Genomic DNA, 23,665 nt, shown 5'->3' with positions numbered 1-23,665 from the left:
GTAAGCTGCCACCCAGGACAGCAGATTTTATCTAATTCGAAACTGAAATATTATTCCCAGTCAGAGAGATTTCTGAACTGCTTACTGACAGTTATGCTTCCCAATAAACACGCAGTGCAGTGTGACAGACAACTAGTCAGTGTGGATTGATTCTTAGATTTACAAAAATAACTATGTGTAGGATCCAACTGTGACTTAATATCTGCACCCTTCTAAAATCTAGCCACACTACATTATGCTTTTAATCCTATATAGTGAAGTTCTCATGGACAGAGAGAAACCAAAGGTCATACACACACACACAAATATACACATGTACATTGTACACATGAATATATACTGTACATGTACTCATATGAATATGTACATACACATGTAGATATACACAAACACACAAATATATACATGTACATATACACACAAATATATACATGTACATATATACATATGTACACACATGAATATATATACACACACACAAATACATACATGAATACATGCATACATACATATACACATACACTCCGATACACTCACCACCAGGTGTTGCACTGACATGTTTGTCCACTAGGTGCTGCTCTTGAAAGTGTCAACTACGCCCCTTCATGAGACAATGGAGAAACCCACTGATCACTGACTGATCTAAAGAAATAGATGAATCTTGGCACGTTATTCATGTTAAAACCATCAACACATTGCCCTCAAATATTAACACTGCATCATCTACACCAAATGTGTCCTGGTAATACAAACGGGCTTTCTCTCCGGTGTGAAAATCACGGTGGATTCAATGTGACTGTGACCTTGAGATGAATTTACCTCAGAAATCCTCCACACGCCAATTCAAACTCTCCCTCTCAAGTCTTCAAGGACTTCTTTTGTTTCTGCATGTCGTGACTCAGAGCTTCCATCTCACAGTCCGTTTACTTTCAGGGGCTATTGAACGCATTCATCTAGCCGAGTGAGAACAGATGGTGATTTTTAATCTACTGTTGTCACAGCATCATGTCACTGGTGCAAATGTTATGCATTTAAATGAAAATGCATTTTAATTCATAAATCAAAGATGACAGCACTGAAGATATGTAAAAACTACAGCTCCTCCTATATAGAGTCTCACACATTTTACAGGAGTATGAAGAACATAATCTCCTTCAATTTGAAACTCTACGCCACAAAATGCTCTAAATATTTTACACAGTAAGTCTCAGATTACCGTTTCCCTGATTTAGTAGAAGGTTATGACTCTACGTAATGACTATAACACAGGGGCTATATTTATACATTTACAAATCTACTATTTCTGCTGCCAAAAAGCCGTGTGTCACAACACTACAACAGCAAATCACACTGGGACAGAAATACCTTAATTAATCCCTTCATGGTCTGTGTTGCAGTTAGTACATTTGGTCTCAGTGGACAGTTTGGATCTGCAGTGGCTCGGTCTAGTGACGTGCCGGAGAACAGAGTCTCCGCTTTATACTTTGTGGTACCCTCTAATAAATGAAAAAGTATGGTGGATATCTATGGCCCTCAGTTATTTCTTCTTTATCTACTCATGTATAGTATATAGTTTACAAGCTGATAGAGATCCAATGTGATTTCTAAAGCATCATATTGGTATCCTGCAAACAGAAAAGGATATCTGCAAACAGAAAAGGAAAAAGAACTAAAAAGGAATAGTTCAACTTTGAGAACTGCACTTTTAGAAGATCAATACCTTTCTCGTCTGTCCTGTAAATATGAAGCTAGAAGCTACAGCAAGAAGGCAATATGCTTAGTTTAGCACAGCGCATAGAGGCACAGGGAAACAACCAGCCTGGCTCCATCCAAATGTCAAACAAACGTTAAACTCCTCCTCAAAGACAAATAACCGTGAGTGATATGAAATAAAAAAGGTAATGAAAATGTGTGTGAGAGACGTTGTCCTCTAATGCTGCCAGCTGCTTGAATCAGGTGAAGCCTCGGACACAGTGAATGTGTTCGGTGTGTCTGTCAAACGTAGTGTTCACGGTGGTTGATGTACACCTGGTCTGTCCCACTCTGATGACACACCCACTGCAGGCGGGACAGCTGCTGGGTGGGGCTCCGTGTTGCCGGTGGTCCGGGCCTCGTTGTGCGTGGCTGCTGCCCGCCAGTCAGCTCGTGCCTGCGGTCCGCCGTGCGCGTCTGTCGGTTTCATGACACAAAATGTTTTTATCTTTTTAATCACACGTCAGCGCATTAGAGAGTCCCGTTAAGTGAAAGAGGAAACAGGAAAAGTTTTCTTTCTGGGTGAGACTAGAAAAAGTACAAGCTAATGAAAGGTCGGGTTGAGCCGAGCACACAGATTAAAGATTTAAACCATCCTGCATATTAAATGAGTACAGCCATCAGGCCTCCTGTTTAATAAACACAGATTATGACGTCAGTCAGTATGGTTGTTACTACTTCCTGTTGTGACTCAGTGCTCATCATCAGCTCACAAAGTGTTAATCTTTGTGGCGAAGTGATAAGTACATAATGATTCAGATGAAATAGACTCCTGACATGATATCAAAGTGGTTATGTCAATGGAGTGAGGTTTACCTGACAGAGCCAGGCCACTTGTGATGCGTGGACACCCAGGGGAACGGCAGGAGCTCTCTCAGAGTAGGGAGGAGGCGGCTTGTGTGTCGGAGGAAGGTCAATCCTTTAGAAAAAGAAAAAAAAAAAAGAGGAAAAGAAACCGCCATGAGGAAAGATTTTATTTCTCCAGAACGCTCAGACACCTAAGAAAAGAAGCAACATAAAACCAGTTAAGGACCACCTTTTGACTCAAATGCTGCTTTCTAAAGTCTGAGAAAATAACCCAGATGATGCAATAGAGATGTCATCAAGGTTATTTGGGGATTTACAGAAAGTCTGCGAACCGAACTGGAGGTTTCTCACTTATTGCAATCTCTCTCCACTACTAAACTGAAACCTAGAAACTAACCTTGGCCATTCATAAATGATGTCATGACAGGCATTGATTCTCTGACACTGTATATCACTTGATGCTGCTCTTCTCTTTAATAATTGGGATGAGAAGTCGTGAGAGATTCCAGTCCGGTGACACGCTGTCCTGCACTCTCGTCTGCGTGTGATGCAAGAGAGCGTTGAGGCCACCCTGCCCCCGTCGTCCCACTGGGACCTCCAGCCACGGTCACACTTGAGATGCTAAGTTTGTAGCGGCATTGACCACAGAGCAACTACACCGTCCTGTAGTGGCAGTGTGGTGACGCAGGGCCCACACCCACGCACAAAGGATTTCCCCCCTTAATTCATGCTGTTTTCTGCCAGTCAGCAGTGTCTGAAGGTGGCCCGTAATCACCGTCACATAATTAGTCATGTACATGCACGCTGTCACTGAACTTGGGGCGTACAGCGTTATCGAGGACAATGTTTGGAGTAAAGAAGCAAGGCAAGAGCAAATGTCATTGTTGATAAGTTGGAAAATTACTTTTATTTAGGGGAAGAGAAAATATGAGATTGCCATGGTTGATAAGAGATGTAATTGAAATGAATTTGAGCTGAAACAACAATAATCCATGTATGAAAATGTTTTGATTACAACTTTTCGTTCTGTACTTTTTAATTATAAGCTGCAACGTGAATATCCAACCAACCAGTCTCAGTCCCTTTTTCATACATGATTGACTTATCGGCAATTTACATGAAGTTTGTATTTTGGGGGAGGAATTAGCATTTGGAGTTAAATGCGTCAGGAATGACATTTATTCAGCAGTCATCTTGCTTCCTTGAGACATGCGTGATGAGTGTAGCTGCGTTTCCCCGCAGTGAGCATGCTCAATGGCACACTAACAGGGATGGATTGAGGGGATCAACCTGCAACCTCGAAGATATGGTCCACAGGTTCATAATAATGATTTACATGTAATGTGTATTTGGTTGACTAGCAATATTGGATAAATTAAGTCATTTTCTCTTGCTATAAATGCTAGATAGAAGCAATCAGTTATACAAACAATAGAGACATACAAAACATAAACACACACACACACAGTACAGACACACAGTACAGAGTACACACACAGTACAGACACACAGTACAGAGTACACACACAGTACAGAGTACAGACACAGTACAGACACACACACACAGTGCAGAGTACACACACACACCCACACCAGCTCCTTCTGTAAATAATTCAACCTCAAAGTTATTCTTCTTGGATCTAACATTAACATGAGCGCTGGTGCACTATAGAAACAGACTGAACAAAATAGGACAAGGGCTTTCTGCCAAGACAGCAATTATCCGCCACCCCTCAACCTTGTCCTGCAGCCTCCCTGCTCCGGGGCGTGCACCGCTGCAGCGCTCGCCATGGGAGTAAGGAGCAACTCCCTGAACCCTCTGATGGGCTTCAGTCAACCTCACAAGGTATTATGTCATTAATTAACCAACAAACATGTCCTGCAGCATGAATTATCTGTCACACTTACACTTTGTCAGTGAAAGCTGGTGGCGGGGCCATGCGAGCAGTGAGGATTACGATGATGAAGACGGTGATGAGGAAGAGAGCCAGGACTGCGCCCATCACGGCTCCGGCCACAACGATGGAGTTTGACCTCTTTGCTTGAGACTGGTCTGAGATAGAATAGAGAGAGACTTTCAGTAGAACACCAACACAGGAATACAAACATGAAGAGCAAGAGAAAGAGGTTGCATTGAAACTTGGGATATTTGCTACAGATACACAACTCAACCTATGCTCCCTAGAGGCAACGAGAGTGACAGCAACATCAGTTTCGACCTGCGGATGACAGGACGTACTGAATGAATGTCACCATCCGCAGGCAAGGGAAGTGAAAGCTCCTGCAAGTTTGACACTTACCTACAAAGCATCTGAGGCCTGCACTTTAAATTGCAATTAAACATTTCAAACTTGCAACATGTAAGAGATTTGTTAACTGGAGCAGTTTGTTCTGAGGAGTACAAACTGCTCCCAGTGTCATTGTGTATCTTCTCTCCTCAAGGACTGTCCTCTTTGTTAGGCAACTCTGGAGAGGAAAGGCGAGGGCTCTTAAGCGGCTTGACATTTCTTAGAGAATTGCAGATGCCAAAAGCAAAAAGGGACCATTAAAAGCCTCTGAACTGCACTTTGAAACTCTATTACTCACTTATCGATTACTTTACATGGTCACCACTCTCTGTCCATCCGTGACTCTACATCGTCCTCTGGCTTTTATGTGTGTCAAGTTCTAGTTGCTTTTGTAATGTCTGCTGAATTCTTTGTTTGACCATATGCTTGCATACGCTCCATGTTGTCCACTGAGAGGATTAGGATTAAACGTGATTAAGATGCATTAAACTCACAGAGCAGCAAGTTTTGGCCGATCAGCAGTAATGTGTGAAACTGAAGGAACTGGAGGACAAAAGGTGATAGGGTTGAGAGGGAGGATGTGGGGAGGGGGAACACATTGTGTAATGGTCAATTCCAGGTAGGAGAATGAAAAAAAAGAAGAGAAAAATCAATAACTTGCCGAGATGAGAATCTTAAAGATCAGTTCAATTGTGATGCAGATTGAACAAGCTGGGACCCTGGATGCCGTTTCTTCATCCTTTTCCCCTCCCCCTCTCTTCTCCCGTCATGCTGTGCTCTAACCGTTAATAACCAATCGATTACCTTTGATGGCTGCTGAACTATGACAAGAGCCGCGAGTTGATCAAAAAGCCTTTAAAAAAGCAGTTCATCAAGCTGCCTGCTGTAATGCCTGGTGACAGACATCTACACTGGCATTCATAATGTGACAAGGGTTAAAAACTGCCCACAATGCATCAAGCGCCATCAATAGCACATAAGTTGTATCCATACAGGAGTCTATTTGGGACAATTAAAGGCATGACTACGTTCATGCAGTTTTTTTATTTCTTTTAAAGATGATTTTCTACCATTTCAATATTTCATTGGTTCAAATAGCATCCCTTCTGGAGTGGCTTGGATTAGTGGTGGATCAACTGTCCCCATACTGCGATCTGGCTCTAGTGCAAGGCTCATTCTGGCTCTCCTACTTCAGCACTTTATTCCACCCCCCACACACACACACACACACACACACAGGCAGGAGAAGTGTACGCTGGTGCTCGCCGAGGTCAGCGTAGCAGACCTGCTCATTATGAATTAAACACAGCACACCTTAGTGAAAGAGTGATGGCAAGATAACCCGCCCCCCAAATGTTAAAACCTTAACAGCCGGCAGCAGTGTCAAGGGTCATGCTATTGCCCAGACAACAGACCCCACAGGGAGCAGATGCTGGTGTAATAGCAGAGGGGGTGGTGGGGTTCAGAGCACTAGGTGGTCGTCTCGGACTTCCATCTCAATATTTTCAGCTCCGTGATGGTGACAATTTGAACCAGCCTGTCAGGGAGTTAATATCAAAGTCTCTCTTGCACAGGTGACAGCACTGCATCCGTCTATGCTGCCGGAGACGTTTGCTCACTCCTTTGTGTGTTGTAAAAAAGTATCCTTGGAAACTGTTGTCGCAGGCAGAATGCAAACCCACTGATCTTCCACACTAGTGTCTAACACATTCAAGCGTTGCTGGCTGACATCATTACTGTACTGAGCCGCTTCCCTTTTGTAAGCGCCACCATTCAGACTGAGCATGCCCCGTTTCAAGGTCAGAATGACAACAACCGCTGTGACCATGATAAGATCTATAGAAGCCAGAGGTCAGCAGAAAAAAAAGAAAGACTTTCAGGGAGACGGTGCTCTTGAGTACCTGGAGTCCAAGCTTGACAGTGTCAAGGTCACATCCGCATATGCCCTTATAGCCAGAGGAGCTCTCGGTGGTGCAGCGGGGCGTAATGGGCAATTTTCAATTCCAGCAGCTAATTCTCTTTCCTGCTTGCCCTACACAGCAGAGCAGTTCAACTCAGCCCCCCTGCATCCCTCTGCTTTCTGTGGACAGGTAGAGCTAGCAGGAAGACAGCCTCCATAAGCAGCTTCGGATGAGCTTGTTGCCATGGGGATAGTCAATGGGCTGGTGAGTGGGGACTTTGGGCCAGACCTAAACACTCAGCGTTTAAAAAAAGGACACAGGGGGAGTGAGTTCACAAAGGAGACGAGCTGTAGGGGAGAGCGAGGGGCCTTTGTCTTGAAACAAAGCAAACTAGGACTGGTGACAAGGTCAGAGGGAGAGCAGAGGAGGTGATGGTCTCCCCTCACGCCAGAATTATTTGATACTAAAGAGTGATGAAGAGAAGGGGAAGTGAGGAAACATGATTTTGAATTACATCATGCAATTCCCACATGTGCACATTGGGTGTGTGTGTGTGGGGGGGGGGGGGGGGGGGGGGGGGGTGTAGTATGCAGCATTAGGGAGCTAGAGATGATGTCATTTATAGAAGCACAGAGAGGCTGAGACTGAGCAGTCTGAGCAATGGCAAGCTCAAAGACCTCCAGAGAGAATAATTTGCAAGTGCTAAGGTGCTTTATTGAACTAAAGTATCTCAAAAAGATTGACAAAATAATGCTCCATTGTCGGTGACAAATATATATTTTTTTTACCCTTCCAGAGATATTTTCTTCTGCATATACAAAGAAAAACATGACCACAGGGTGCTTTTCATTGACAATGTGAGACTGAAGGTAATTCTTCACCCCTGCTGTGGAACAACATAGTGACTCTACAGAAACCAAAATCCCTGACAGAAAACTGAAGTCGAGATGCGCGCACTATTTTTACATCAAAAATGCATTCAAGCTTTCTATGTAATAATGCCTCCAGGTTTGCAAATACTACGCCATTAACTGTACTGGTGGCTGGGGCAGAACAGTGAATATGGCACTACGGAGCCCTTCTAACACACATAAGCAGAAAACAAAAAAAGGCAACAAATAAAATCTCACAGAACAAAATCCATAAGTAAACGATGATAAGAAAACACTTTCTTCTAGGTATCTAAGGCACTAGTTGTATTTCTCAACCCATAGTAAAAGGACATTTATCACGGTAAAGATATTGATGAGTGATCTTTATACAAATACATGTCACAGTACAAAAGAACTTCATTTATCCAGGGGAGCGCTGAAAACTGACACGTCAAGCAAAAATAGTACATTGATTAGTGGAATTTCCTTCTTAGTGCATAGAAGCAAACACAAGAAGGGGTTACGCTGCTGTACTTCCTGTTATTCTCTGCATGTATGCGACCAGAAAGGCATAATTAAAATCGGCATCAGCAGCACAGCCACCCCGAAAAACCTTACTTTTGAATTCATCCATCTAAATTATGTTTTGTGGTTCACAAATTGCCAACTGTACATTTCATTTTGGCCACCAAAACATAAATCTCACTTACATATCTAATAATGCAGACAATTGAGATTCTTTCAGACTTCGTCCTCCACACCAACACAATGAAGGAAATCTTGTTTGAGGAGCTCATGACATTGAAACATTGCTTTAAAGACATTTTACCGCAGCATCACTTGACAGAAACATTGTTTGAGTTACTTTGGGTGATCCACACTGTAAACGTTTCATCGTGGGAACTATTCTACCAAAGAAAGTGTTCTATAGTGTTTTTGGCAACATATAGCAAAGTGAGGAATTATGGCAAAGTAATTGGAGTCAACTAAAACTTATTAGAACAGGAAGCTTCTGTCCATGGGAATAAATTGGTTCTGGTGTACTGCACAGCGTTTGAAATGAGTTGAAACATGAACTGCAGTATGCGGGTCATCTCTGCTCGAAAGTTACATTGACGCATTATCAAATCTCACTATGAGAATTGCAGCCTATTCACCACACACACACACACACACACAATTCACAACCTGACAAATAATTAGTGAGGGTTCATAACAATATAACCAATTCCCATTTTGACAACTGTTACTGTATTATATTAAAGTGGCCGTAAGCATCTTTTCACTTCTATTTCAGGCTACAAGACTCTGTATACAACAGTGAGACGTTAAGTCATTTATATAAGCTTATAATCAGTTGTTAGCTAGTCAGCAATACTTATGAGAGACTGTCATCACATTTTTTACATACAAGTTAAACAAATATTTGGCATCTGGCAGCAAATATTGTATAAGTGACCATACTACTAAAGTTGGCACATATTCACAAACACTAGTGCGCATGAAAGAAATTGTTGGATCTCCTCCATGCTGTCTGGTAAATGGGTGCATGTGCCAAAATATTTAACTGTGAAATTGATCAAGTACAAAAACTGAAATGCATCTTTAAATCTATAATGGCTTTATCTAAGTTTGACACCTGAACTACTGAGGCTCCGTAGCCCAATGACACGGACACTTAAAACACCTTCTCCTCACTTCACTCACAGTACTTGGTATGCCTGCAGCGTGGGAGAGTCTCGATAAGCCAAAAATGTGGCTGGCTACAAATGAATAAACGCAATCGTAAATTTATTTTAGAAAAAAAAAAAAATATTCATAGGGTGTATTATTGTATGGTTACTTAACGAATAACTATGAAAGAATGTCCAACAAAAAAATTGTTTGTCCCATCTGGCAAGTAAGCACCGTGCTGTGACAGCACATCCATCACAGATGACCCGATTTGTCTTTATGTGTATTTGACCGTAGTAATACTGGTAGTAATAATAAATGCGTAATTTACAAAACCACCACCTAGTGAACGTGATTAGTGTGCAGCTGCACACATGAATAAGCAACAATAAGCCCATAAATGCAGCAGATTGTCAGTCATGTCTTTTTCTACAGATTACTCAGAGTAGTGGAATTAGTCCGTCGGTGGTTGTGGTCGGGTGTACTGGCGGCGCTATTGAATGACTTCTTTGTGCAACAAAATACTTTGGGAGGCCAGCGTATGGTGCCTGCCATACTGTAGCCTGCTTTCAACAATACCCCTGCTGATAGCACTCTTGAATTTCCAAGAGGCCTGGGTTGGTGCCAGAGTGCAAACTCTCAAACACATCCATTACCATCTGGTAGATAACAGGAGAATGTGTTGGAGGCTAAATCAAGAAGACCACCAGCCAGAAACACTTCCCCAAATCAATCACACAAATGTTCAAACAGTCATATTATTCAAGCTTATCTAAACTTTGTAGCATATTTGCATCTCAAGGCTTGACTGATCCATCCAGTCTGTTACAGTGGACTGTACCTCGTTCATGCAGACTTCCCCGCATGCCCTCCTGAGGATGTACAGTAGAAAGGCTCTTGAGGTTCCCACTCTAAGCCATCAGTTTTAAAAGGACATTAGGACATCGGTGGTCAAGTCCTCAAGCTCACAAGTCTCCCATCCTGGTAAGTTACATAATGGGTCGACATTTCTGGTAGAAAACAAATGATGCGGTTATTACAAAGTTTAGCAAAAAGGCAGTGCAATATCTTTTATGTCTATAAATCAGTGTGGAGAAATCATCAGTTATGAAGTTATTCTGATTTCTCAGTGGGATGAATTTTTTTTTTTTTAATTAGCCTATTAGCCTGTGTTCTGAGTTTTAGAAAAAGGACCTGTGATCCTTTGAATTTCATGGTATGACTTTCAGTCATGGGTTCTTTACCATTTTTGAATATCAGCCATTTGTATCCAGAGGTCTTCTAAACTAATCAGTGTAAGCAATATCAAAACACATAGAAAATGGACAAGTGACACATAGCCCGAGGAGGCTGATTTTGTGAAAAATAAAACACTGAAAAAAAAAAAAACATCCTTCAACAACCGTATGTGGTCCGTTAGCCCCCAGGGCTTCAACTCAACTGAAAGACACAAATACATTGGCAGTCCATGTAGTAAGGCAGAGACCGCACATACATCATGATTTCTAGTGAAATAGTGACAGGCCGTCTTCTGTGGGCATGTAGATGTTGCCTGTCAAAGTGGTTGTGCAGTTCAGTCTGTCGAGTCTACAGTCTGCCCACATCAGGAACAGAAACATTATGTTTCAAGTGTCGACCAGGTAACTTAAACAAAACAAGAGAACTACAGAATTGAGATTAGTAGAAGTGTGCATGTGTCAACAGAACAGAAATAATGTGCTTCTTCCTAATTCAACTCATGAAACCTTCGGCTTTCCGTTGTTTATCTGCTCCTGCAGGACCACGTAGCTTTTCAAACGTACCACTCCCTACGCGAGATGACAGACCCGTCTGTGTGAGAGACATAATCCCCCTCAGGCCCACTATCGTAGCAGTCATTTGACAGGTAGGGGGGGCCGTTTCTCTGTGGTTTAGGTGAATGAGAGTTTTTGGCACATCTGGCTTGCCGTGGACTAGAATACTGTGTGTGTTCACGTTGGTGATCCTGCTGATTGCTGTGATGGCTGCTCTCCCTCATTGCCCTAGTGTAGCCATTAGAGGGATACTCCTCTCCGTTGTAGTTGCTATGGTGACGGCGGTCATGCTCCTGTTTGAGCTGGCGGTCGCCCCACTCCTCTCGGTCGTGGTCCTGATGGTGGGAGCTGCTTCCAGCTTTAGTAGGGTGGAGCTCATGCTGCGTAGGGGCTTTCTGGAGGTCACTGGGCCCCAGGTACTGCTTGGTGTAGTAGTTCCCGTGGAAGGTTTGCTGTTTCCGTAGGTAACACACGCCAACCAGACACAGCAGCAGTAGCAGAAACAAGGCCCCGCCCACTGCCCCACCCACTATAGAGCCTAGATTACTCTCAGGTAGGGCTTCACGTGTGGGGGAGCTGAGAAGAACATGCCCCTTATCATCGACTAAGGTGGAGGCAGAGCCAGTTAGGACAGGAGCAGTAATGGTGGAAGGCATGGTGGGAGGATCTAATGGAGGGAAGGAGGGTGAGAGGGGAATAGAGGGTGGAGGGGAGAGATGAAGAGACAGAAAAGCAGAAAATGTCAATGCCAACTACATCAGCATTTTACTAAGTAGGGATAACTACCGTCAACTAAACCACCACACATACTAAGCTAAGAAGCACATGGTCGCAGCAGCCTACGGGTTACATTGCCAGTTCCTCAGAGCATAGTGGGTGCATGCATCGATTACTACACAATGATTGTTCAGTAAACCATAAACACCTATTTGGTATAATGGGCCGACACAATTGCATATTTGGAACAGTGCATATCTCGAGGACAGTTCATCCGATCTACTTTACATTAGGCAGGTGTATTCTCTACTTGTACATCGTAATATCAATTCCACAAACTGTTCGTCCGTTTACTTTCTGTCAACTCTACATCATGTTACATTTGCCTCCAGTGTTAGTGCTTTCTCAGTTAGCTTTGTACATACTGTAATAGTATTTAGTAATAGTTTGTTTTTGTAGGGTTTTTTCAATCATTTTGATAAACACCTCAGCGTCTTTAAATAGCACGGCCTTGCTAGCTCCTAAAATAAAAAGGAAAGCACCTTTACGTTTGAGTGCAGTCAGCTCTAAAGAGTCTTTACTCCATCAGCTCATGTTCTCTTCCGGGAGCTTTTACTCCTTATTGCGACCCAACGTTAAAGCGTTGGATATCAGGCTAACATTGGCAGCGGTGCACAGATCGAAAAGTGGCTGATGGTATGCCACTATGCTTCAGCTGCAATTGCCGACTGGTTCCACTGGCATGTACCGTGTCCTTATGGTAGGTGTCGCTTGGACGTGGTAGGCCAGTGTCAGACAGAAAGCCCTTGCTTGGATTTTGTGGGTCCAGAAGACTCCATCCATATTAGCCCATTTGCATAGAGATTGATTTTCTGCCATTTTGAATAGTGTCTAAATCAGATTTGGCTACTCCAACTAACAGTCACCAAATTCGGTCAATAACATCTCTGGACAAAGCCAGAAAAAGTTATTTTATTTTGTTTTCTTCCATTGTTTTGCTATAGCAGCCACTGTAAGATTGAATGCTGTAGACAAGGAATATGATAAAGAAAATGTTGTATCTTGTGGAACTTACGGTCTTGATGTTACACACTTGATGTTTGAGTGACGTGACACATTTGGTGCCATTTGGCCAATAGGTGGCGCTATAGAAACATAATGCAAGTATAAAAAGGAAGGATTCTCTGTCTGTTTATGTATGTATGATTGCCCTTCGCATATCTCGAGAACGACTCCTCCAATTAACTTCACAGTTGGCATGAGCAAGCAGCTATAACGCGGTTGTTCATGTGCTAGCAGCACTTCTGGGGCAACCAACCAGATTTGGATGTGCAGGCGCTCCGAACGGGCACTGCACTAAAGAAAAGAGCAAAATATAAGACACACCATAGTAGTGTCTACGATTCTCCCAAGATAAATATCACTGATGGTATTACAGCTCTGAAATGACAACAAGCAATCACTGTACGCGTATAGTACAGAGGCAGCAAACAGCAGCTAGCCGCTCACCTCCTAGCTCTTACTGAAGCTCGTTTAAAAAGGTACGTTTGTTTATTTTTAACTGGCATTTTAGGAGAGTATTCTATTTGTGGCATCCCATATTTTAGGCTTGTAGGTGACTTTGCCTCACCCGGTTAGGTTTATGTCAATTAAAATGTATTGTAGTAGCCTCGCCCAAGAATGTGTTTGACCACCACTTCCTGTAAATTAATAAGCGCAGCTTTTATTAAAAAGGTGAGTAATGCATTTCTTGGCGGACAAGCTTTTGGCTGTTTTGCCAAGTCCCTTAAACTTCTCGATTTCTGCAAAAGTGACTAAATAATTCCAATTTAAAATCAAATAATTGTTGCTGAAACCCCTTAAGAGTTAGTCAACCTTGTGATCATGATCCGAGGGTCACAATATACAGTTATAGGAGATAAGACTGACAAACACAACCAATGAAAAAAAAAAAGGTATTTGGATTACACACACACACACACACACACACACACACACACACACACACACACACACACACACACACACACACACACACACACACACACACACACACACACACACACACACACACACACACACACACACACACACACACACACACACACACACACACACACACACACACACACACACACACACACACACACACACACACACACACACACACACACACACACACACACACACACACACACACACACACACACACACACACACACACACACACACACACACACACACACACACACACACACACACACACACACACACACACACACACACACACACACACACACTTGGGTGATCAAAAGACTGAACGCCTGTGCAATCCAGCAAAATAGTCACTGTTGCCAACACTGACTCAGGTGTTTATTCAGGTATTAGGATGAACGCATAACTGCCTCATAAATGACCAGTGGGTTAAATGAAAAAACATTTCAAAATGTTGTAAAATCAGTAGTGTTACTACATGTAGAGCAAATGTGACATTTCCTGAGATAGCAATTTTAAAGTAAATGTAAAACATTTTTGTATGCAGTGAACCGACACATGCGAGAACAGCAACACAGACAACGAAGGGTACACCAACATGTGTGAGCTTGCGCACACCCGTACAGGTCCTCTCAAAGGAAAATGAAATATGGATGATAAATAATAAATAGGAGTTGAAAAGATCTAGTTAATGTTTTATGAATCTGGGACATCATCTCACAGTAAGGCTGCAGGCTTTTGCCTCTTACTGCATGACACATGCAGAAATAAAAGAAACAGAGAAGGAAGCAAGCGCGATGTGAAAGAAGATCACATCATAATCAGAACTTCATTCAGGAAGAGAGCTTCCACAGACAAGACAGATTTTGTGAAACCAGAGGAGCATGCTCATCATACACAAAAGAGACACTTAGAAGCCAAGCCAAGAAGACAGAGCAGGGGCAGTGCTATGTGGTCTAAAGAGGCCTTAAATATGTGCAGCTGTTTGGCCCAGAACCACCCCTTTTGAACATCTGGAGACCTAATGTTAATCAAGGCTAATCGGCATGCAATTAAGACTAAATGTAATAGGTCAAATATTATCAGTGCCAACACAATGTGCCACGAGTGAATGCTTGGTAGACTGTCAGTATGTACAGAATGGGTGTCACATTTCAGCTTGAAGGACAATGTCACAGGCTGTGATACGCTCCATGACGTGTGTGAGCAAGCACAGTGCGTCCTATGGGAAGAGAAGGCAATAGGAGTCAGCTGTGTATCCGCCGCTCACCTTGTATGAGAATGCGCACATCCCGACTGCGGAGGTTGATGTCATTGGCAACCTCACACCTGTAAACTCCAGAGTCATTCCGCTGGAGGGGACGCAGGAAGAGCAAAGTGCTGTTCATTATTTCCACCCCTTCTTGCATTTCACTGTCCAATCTATGATGCACAAGAAACACAAATATTAAATATTTAGAAACACAAAGACACACCTACAACAACTCTCTTGTTCTGTAACCATGCACATGTGACATTATTTGGGAATTTAATATATGAAGAATTAAGATATTTTAAAATATTGGAAAAGAAAAGCCAATGTTAGTCTATAATTTGGCCTTTAATTAATGTTATTATTATGATGAGGAAAGCATGTGGCCTCAATTTAAAAAAAGGAACGTATCGTACAAACAGATACACACACCTGATCCATCTGAAGTGATTAGGCGGTGGGTTTGCATTGGCTTTGCACGTCATTTGAACATTTCGCCGACCAACATACCAGTCTCCATCATAGCCCACAACAGAGATATCAGGAGCAACTAAAGAGAAAGCAGGATAAAAATATATTTGAGATTTCACTACAAACTGGCCACAAACCTAACAAAAAACCTGGAAAAAAGTTAAACTACACAGACTGACCATTTTACATTTCATTTAGCTGACACTTTTATCCAAAGCGACTTACATTCATAAACACAGCTACGGGAAGCAATTTGGGGTTAAGTGTGTCTTGCTTAAGGACACATCGGCTGGCAGAGCCGGGGATCGAACCACCGATCCTCTGATTGAAGGACAGACCTGCTATCCACTGACCCACAGTGACCACATTTTTTTTCTCGCTGTTCAATCATAGCGTGGCGTTTAACCAGAACAAGATACCTGGTATAATGCATTAATAGTTCTGGCTGAAACGCTGTGCTTTACATCAGCAAACAGGTTTGTGTAAAGCCTTAAAATGGAGCCCAAGGTCAATCAAGGCCTCGAGACATGAGCCTGTGCCCTCCAAATATGCATTTTCATAATCTATAACGTCTAAAAAAATTGTACAGATAAGTAAACTGTAATGACTTGCATGTTATGATGTTTTCAGAATTTCAAACCCAATCAGCACTGTTCCAACTGTAAGGTCAGTTATTTTTTTTAGTCATCTACCAAATGCTCGGCATTCCCATTTTTATTTTTAGCTGTGCTATAAATTTAATTAGCATAAGTCAGACCAACAATATTTTTAAGGAGCTAATTTTACTCCTTTCACCAGTCTATTTGCAGCTACTACGCAGAGACCCAATAGTGCCCCACCTAGTACAGATATGTGCTTGAACATCTATGGGGGCATACTGACATGTGATTTTGAAAAAGAAAAATCAAGGAAACTACCAAGGACAGCCTTTCTTAAACCATAATTAATACATGTAGAGACCTTGCATGGATTGTCCTTGAATTAATCTGTCAGTTCAGCAGTTAAAAAAAAAAATATTGTTGTTTAAGTGCTTAAAATGAATCAAACATCAACCCTGCCAAGGCCAAGCATCAACTGAATGCTGTTGGAAATCAAATACCTTTACTTTTTAGATTGTCTGCCTTTACTTTCTGTTAAATAGTGTTTGACTGTTCAAGGAAAGTAAAAGGGAGCAAGGAAATCACTTCTATACCTGCCCCCTTTCAATGACAGATGGGAACCTCCTCCTGGAACTAAAAACGTCACTCCATTTTACAGTGTACTCTACTGCGCCCTTCAAAATACTCACTTCAAGCCATAACAATACATACAAGCCTTACGGCAGGACAGCATCACCATCAATCAGCATATCTACTATAAGGCCCTCTTTAAGACGTTAACATGACACCCCAAATAGCCACTCATAAGGCACCCACACTGCACATTGAGTTGGTAGGGGATCCTGAAGTCACTCTGCAGGGCCGGGTGGCGGACAACACAGGTGAGTGCGTGGCCCTGGACATGACGTGTGGGCTGCCAAAGGTAGCTCACTTGTGTGCTGGTTGTGCCGTTGGCTTCGTCAAATAGCTGCACTTCTGACTGTCCAAAAAGGTTGGACTCCCAGGACACCTCAGCAGGGGGCCGGGCACGCTCGGCAATACAAGTGGCCACCACAGTGTCATTGCCACCGTCGATCAAAGCAGATGAACCTGCAGACACGTAGACTTTCGGCTCCACTGTGATACAGACAGTGAGCAAGGATCGGTAGAAGAAAAAAAAAAAAAAAAAAGAGTTGGAAAATTAGATGTCCATAAAAGACTTGGAGCACCAGCAAATATTCACATTTGAGTTTAATAAATATTCAATATTTAATCAACTCCATTATTAAGTGATCAATTGTTTTAGCTGTACTGACATTACAAAACTCGTCACAGAAGAGCACACTAAATACTTACCAAGTACATTGACGGTAGTGGAGTCTTGAGTGTTTCCAAGAGGAAATGTGGCAACCTTACAGGTATAGATCCCGACATCAGCATAGCCCACGTTTCCCAAGACTATGGTGGCATCATGCGAGGAGGGCGAGCGAAAATACAAGCGATGGATATAGTCTGGAGGGATGGAGATGCCATACTGTGGGTTGTAGACAGCTACTGTGACAGAGCCTGATGGCAGACGGCGCTCCCAGGAACTCTGCGTAAGAGTAAGGTTTGAACCCACTTCCACCTGGCACGGTAATGTCACATTCTTCCCCAGCACAGCATTCACCCTCTCAGGCACCACCACCTGACTGCCCCACACACCTACCAAAGAGACACACAAAACAAGACTTTAACCACAAACAATCATGTTCATTTGCAAACGGGTTTGGATAATCTAGCACCATTGAGCAGAGTAGTTTTTTTATTTTTTATAAACGTACTGCTAACATTGACCCTTCTAAAAAATTATTCAGCAAAATATTTGCAGTTTTTCTTTGCTTTATTATTATTAGAAAAATAATTTCTTTGAATTCTGCAGAGGTCAAACTTAACACTTAAAAATGTCCCTTTGGGCTCCCATAACTTCTTTTTTGGACATTTCAAGACAAAACAATCAATGATTACTTAAAATAAGTATGATGCATATTATTGCTTGTAAATTATATGGCAGACAATTCACTTTTGTGGTTGATTTTGCTTTATTCTACTCAATGTTACATTTTCAATTAAAAAAATGTCTATTACAGAGTAAATCATCAAGAGAACATGACCGCATCAGTGAGAGAAGAGTATTGTCAGGGTTACCCTTAAAACAAAGTTCAGTACCATCTGACATCTGTGGGTATCAGACCGGAATCAAAGCTTCATACCACCACAGCAGGCGTTGGGCTTTCCAACAAACACACAGCTGACTGAGTGATCCATTGATGAATTTGTTTAGTCTCTAAAGCTTTTCTTCTTCAGACCTGAATTTGGGACTTAAAAAAAAGGCAACCCGTCTGTATCTGTATCTCCAAATATAAACTACCCCACGCACTCATTCACCTGTAATTGTCAGAATTGTGGCATTTTTCAAAAGCTGAGAGCTGAACGTCATGTTGAGGAAAGTCAGAGGGAGATAAAGAGAACAGACTTAGACCGGCAGGAAAAAAAAAAGGAGATATGCAAACACGACAATGACATCATCGATGAGAAAAGAAAAAGAGGGCTGTGAGTGAGGAGAGGCAAGAGCAAAATCATGTATAAAACCACAATTGAGGAAATGTATCACGACAAAGGCATTACCTTCCTGGTTTAGAAAAGACAATATAGCACTGCTGGACTGCCAAAGCCCTCAACTATATAACTAATTGCAAAAAGCTGCCAGCAGGAAGATATCATAAATCATAACCTTCTGCTCTGCTTGGCAACTGACTCCAAATATTCAATTGTTGTTTGGCCCAAAACAGCTCCATCTCTGGCCAATCTCCCTCTAAAAAGGCAGTCTTCAAATATTAGTACTTTAAGGATATTTCCTTCACCCAAATGTTTTGTTTTTAGTTTATTTTTGTTCTGGGATAAGAATAAAGTTTGAACACTGTACTTATTTGACTTTAATACATAAATGTGTTCCATTGTTTAATTGTCATGTTATATATAATAATGTCACTATAATGAAACAAGACAATTCCGATGGTGTGACAGCTTAACCAATTATAATGAGACTCATTTGTCAAATTGGAAGAATCAATATTATAAATAATTATGAATCCAGTTGTAAAATATGATTGACATGGCAAACTAACACTTTCGACGAGGTAGGGCTGGGTGTAAATATTTTTAAAAAATACAAGCAAAATGTTAATTTGTGGATATCAAACCTTGATACCATATTTCTTGCAGAGTATGAATAAGAAGTCAATGGCATTGCTCATAAAGAGAAAGCAGCAAAAATCATTGCAACAGTAGGGAGATGTTCAACTGATGATGCACTATGCCTATATTTATGTGCCATTTAGGGCTATGCATGGGTTTCAATTCACACACACTAATATATATATATATATATATATATATATATATATATATATATATATATATATATATATATATATATATATATATATATATACATATATATACACACACACACACACACATATATACACACACACACACACACACACTTTTCCTTGCTAGAGATATGTAGTTTTGTATTTTTTTCATGTAGCAAAATGGGACTACAATCGGAATTTTGTTCATTAACTGTTGTATGACAAATTAAAAAAAACTTGCATTGGCCGAAATAGGACATTTCCTCCCCATGTGCTCCCAATAGAAGTGATGGGGACAGACTCAGTCCTCATTCTGTGCAAAGATGCCAAACTTAGCGGAGACTAAAATGAGAGTTCAGCAGTCTCCGTCAAATCAAGAGGGTCTCAAAGTTTCAGTCGTTTTTAGTGCAGAATTTCCTCCATTTCACAGTGTTACTGGCCAATGTATATTGTCACAGAAAAACACAAAGAGGGTTACTTTGCCCTGCAGCTGGATTCTCGTGACACCATGAGATCACATATTACCCAAAAATCCAAGTCATGTGTTTGGGAAGACAGAACAGAGGGGACTAGTCGTTCAAAACAACGTCGGCCCCCGAAGGGTTAGCTGAAATAGCACCAGTTATATCAGAACTGGATAGTCGTTATTCACTAAAAGAAGATCACAGAACAGCACTGAAGGCTTTTCCCAGTGTTGCTCTTCTCCTGACTCGCTTCAGTAAGAGTTTGATTGACAGAGGATTCAATCACCTGCCACATTTAGAAGGGCCAGCCCATTCCCATGAAGGTTTGTGATGGTGGCTTCTCAGATGGTTCTGTGTAACACACCATCTGGCCAGTTCAAGTTACAAAGAGGGTACTCCGTACTTAAAAGACTGCAACTTTGAATGATACCCTCGAGTTGACGGTTCCCCATCATTGCTTTTGAAAAGCAAGAAGGGGGAGATCTTTTAATGGCTGTCCTTTAATCCAAAAGACAAGCTAAGCTTCCTACACAGTGATGCACTTTCATTTCCACTGCTGAATACAATACAGTCTTCTAAAATAGTCTAAAATGCAGGAGGACTTACAACCATTTTTAAACACAACAGATTGAAACCAATGAAAAATAATTAAAACTGGATGCTTGATTACCTGTGTCATTAAATATAAATTGAGTGAGAAAGAGTGGTTTGTCTTTACACACACCTAAACCTATACGGCAGCGACTGTATGATATACTGTGAGCCTTTGACTAACCGATTTTACCATAAAAAAACAACAAAAACGGCAGAGTAAGAGGAAAGAAAGCAGCATTTTCCTGCACTGAATATGTAATGGGAGAGGTATAGCGACTGTATTAATTTTTTATTGTGACATGACGACAACCTTACATAAGCCTGCCCTCGTTTTCTCCAACTCAGAATAAATAAAAAAAGTGATGAGAATAAGGGCAAAGTCTATCTGATCTTATAAGCGGCCTATCTTGATAAAGCAATACGAATGTTTTCTCCCTTCGTGTTTTCAGAGACAAAAGAAAAGAAACTTTATGTTCTTGCATCCTCAGATCCTCAAAGAGAGCAGCCACTGTAGATACTTTCAGTTTGCACAACACAATGCGTCTCATTCACTCAACACACACACACATAGATATCCTGACATCAAGGACACATTGCTCCCTGGGGACTCCCTGGTGCTCGTTCTCACTTTAGTCAAAACGCACCACTTTATATGGAAGCAAGTGTATTAATATGTGTGTGTCTTGCCAGAAGGCAGTGAGTTTTGTTAAAAGTGGAAATCAGAACATAAATGAGGTGGAAGGGTGGAAGTGGCACAGCCAGATGTGCAGAGCAGGACAAAAAGGGGTTAACGGTAGTTTGACAGTGTGGCTCATCAGGCTTTGAAATCAACTTTTTGCACACTTTTTTTTTTAGACAGACTTGATCCAGCTGCACTAAAAAAAAGGCACATATGCCCACTGCCCAGTGGTAAAGATATACATATGTATATCCAACTGCAGAGAGCAAAAGTGTAGGAACACTTTCTACGACATAAAAAATGCAAAATTAGCAGTATGGCGTCACAAAACCTCAACATCAAAGACATTTCTGGTCTAAAAAAAAAAAGTAAAACTCAAAAAATTTGAAAATTAAACTGGCTTTACAAGTATTTTTTGGAAGTGTTCTTTAGGCCTAAAATCTGCATATATTTAGCTTTTTATTTAAAAAAAAAAGGCACAAGGTCAAACCACTCATTGAAATGTACTGCCAACTTAAACACCCACTGTGGGATCAATAAAGTGTACATTATTATAATAATAATAATAATAATAATAATATTTATTATTATTATTATTTTATATTAGACAAATGGCGAACTCTGAAGGAAGTAAACCCGTTTAGGAATGGACTTCATAATCTTGGTGATAACATGACTGGTCTTTCTGCTTGGGTCTCAAATCTTTAGCAAGAGTTAAAGATCCTTCCTTTAGTTCAGTCCTAGGATCGAAGCCCAGAGCCTCCCTTCTCTGCACACAGTCCAGTTGCTTACGTTCAAGGGAAGACCCTTACAACATAAAACAGTGCAACCATCTTGACATATGCAAGAGTCACTTATTTTTCATTAGTTCGTAGTAAAAGTTACGTCTCCCTCTCTACAGTGATTTTTTTTCAATGCAGTTTGTGTTGGTGTTGCATTCATTGATGTTCTAGTCAACGTGTTAGTGGCCATTTTCTTACCTTAAGATAAAGCAAAACTAATATGGTGAGAGAAACACTCATTGGCTGGTCATCGGGTACCCGCCTGCAGAGGCAGGACACTGAACTATTGAGTTCAGGAAGGTTTACTGCATCACACTGGTTGACATCAAACGTGATTTCTTTTTGCGGAGGAAGGGTAGTGGGTATAAAAAGCTGCCTGACGGTAATACATCCCATCACACATTCAGCCAGACGTGTTCCATTGGTTTCTTTTAGACACATACAAGCAAACCTGAGATGGATCTGAGGACAGTTAGAAGACAGAGTTGGACCTTAGCTGTTGTCTCCTTGTTTTTTTTGTGTATTTTTTACAGCAGTACCACAGCACTGTGCACAAAGTTGGCGTGTTTCAGGGCTGAGTTAGTCAATTGTTCAGCCCTTAATTAAACCATAATGAGCTCCACTGCATGCACATGGTGGCTGACCCTCATCCTCAGTCTGGGAGGTGCTGACATTCTGCATTGTCTTCTCAGATGACACGAATGTCAGTTCATCAACATTTTGCAAAAGCAGCTTGTATACATAGCACCGCGTTACTTTAATAGCACATGTTTCTGAAGTTAATATGGCTGCAAGCCGGGTAACGGAATAGATACATTAATATCATTGCCGGTGTCCCTCGGTGGTTCATGTGGTCGTCTCGGGTCGCTGCGGGCTAGCTGAACAAGTGACCAACTTCCCATGTGGTCTTTCAATGGCATCTGCTCAACTTGCTTCCCTGGCAACTTCAACAAGGACCCACGCGTGAAACACACGGTCCAAGCTCGTTTAGCTTCAGAGATCTCTGCACGACGCGCGAGCCATTCGGCTCTTTCACAAAACTTCTGTGTAACGTTGGGAGAACAAGTAGAAGGCGCCGTGCTAAAAAAAAATTCCCGACTCACCTGTAATGCTGCACAAAAGGTGAAATAACGCGACCTTGCCCTGCTGTCCGAGGTAACTCCGCCGATGAGCGGGTAACATCTTCACAATAGTGCCGTCTCCGCTTCCGGACCCAGGCGTCGGCTGCATGCCAATTTAACGGTATGTGTTGAACAGTGGAACCTCCTCAGCAACAACTCCGAGCCGCAAGTGGACCGTACCATCCACTCCGCGCGGAGCGGGGGTGCCCGCAGCTCACCTGACAATGAGAAGTAAGCGCTCATTTGTCGACATCCCACAGCAAAGTCCCCCTGGAGGAATGGTCCATTTCAATACACATTACGTCACCTCTGTTGATAACCGACATACATTGATTGCTCAAAGCACTTTTTTCTTTGGCGTCTTTGACAGTAATTTACCAAAGAATACACATCGGTTACATAGCTTTACCGATGTCATGGAGTCGATCTGTTTGGTTGGTTTCTCCGTCTGTCTGAACAGATTCCAATTAAATAAGGTAAAAAGTTAGACCAATTAATCAAGAGGAACA

At 41.8% G+C, this 23,665-nt stretch overlaps 1 protein-coding gene across 2 annotated transcripts; it reads right to left on the bottom strand.

The window, feature by feature from the left end:
* Positions 1 to 495: 495 nt before the first annotated feature.
* nectin3b (nectin cell adhesion molecule 3b) lies at positions 496 to 23,289 on the bottom strand. Of its 2 annotated transcripts, XM_034549362.1 has the most exons (8): positions 23,139 to 23,289; positions 17,457 to 17,804; positions 16,938 to 17,237; positions 15,484 to 15,601; positions 15,070 to 15,221; positions 4,468 to 4,612; positions 2,569 to 2,671; positions 496 to 2,169 (listed from the first exon to the last, which is right to left on the bottom strand). In XM_034549362.1, exons 1-8 carry the CDS (start codon positions 23,263 to 23,265, stop codon positions 1,996 to 1,998), a joined length of 1,467 nt encoding a protein of 488 aa, XP_034405253.1. In that variant the 5' UTR covers positions 23,266 to 23,289; the 3' UTR covers positions 496 to 1,995. The 2 variants fall into 2 exon arrangements, with proteins under 2 accessions (XP_034405253.1, XP_034405251.1); XM_034549360.1 differs by lacking the exons at positions 496 to 2,169; positions 2,569 to 2,671; positions 4,468 to 4,612 and adding an exon at positions 7,487 to 11,754.
* Between the last annotated feature and the right edge of the window lie 376 nt (positions 23,290 to 23,665).

The sequence above is a fragment of the Cyclopterus lumpus genome, chromosome 14, assembly GCF_009769545.1.
Source record: "Cyclopterus lumpus isolate fCycLum1 chromosome 14, fCycLum1.pri, whole genome shotgun sequence".
Taxonomy (NCBI): Eukaryota; Metazoa; Chordata; class Actinopteri; order Perciformes; family Cyclopteridae; genus Cyclopterus; species Cyclopterus lumpus.
Note: the sequence above shows the minus strand (reverse complement) of the source record. Positions and strands in the feature narration are given on the sequence as shown.

Bases quoted from the DNA above. Each gene is read 5' to 3' on its own strand.
- nectin3b (XM_034549360.1), bottom strand. From the start codon at position 23,265: ATGCAGCCGACGCCTGGGTCCGGAAGCGGAGACGGCACTATTGTGAAG. The intron at 15,602-16,937 runs GTGGGTGCCTTA...CTTTCTCTTTAG, and splicing joins CTACCAACTCAATGTGCAGT to TTGCTCCTGATATCTCTGTT. The intron at 11,755-15,069 runs GTGAGCGGCGGA...TCCCTCCATTAG, and splicing joins TGTGCGCATTCTCATACAAG to ATCCTCCCACCATGCCTTCC.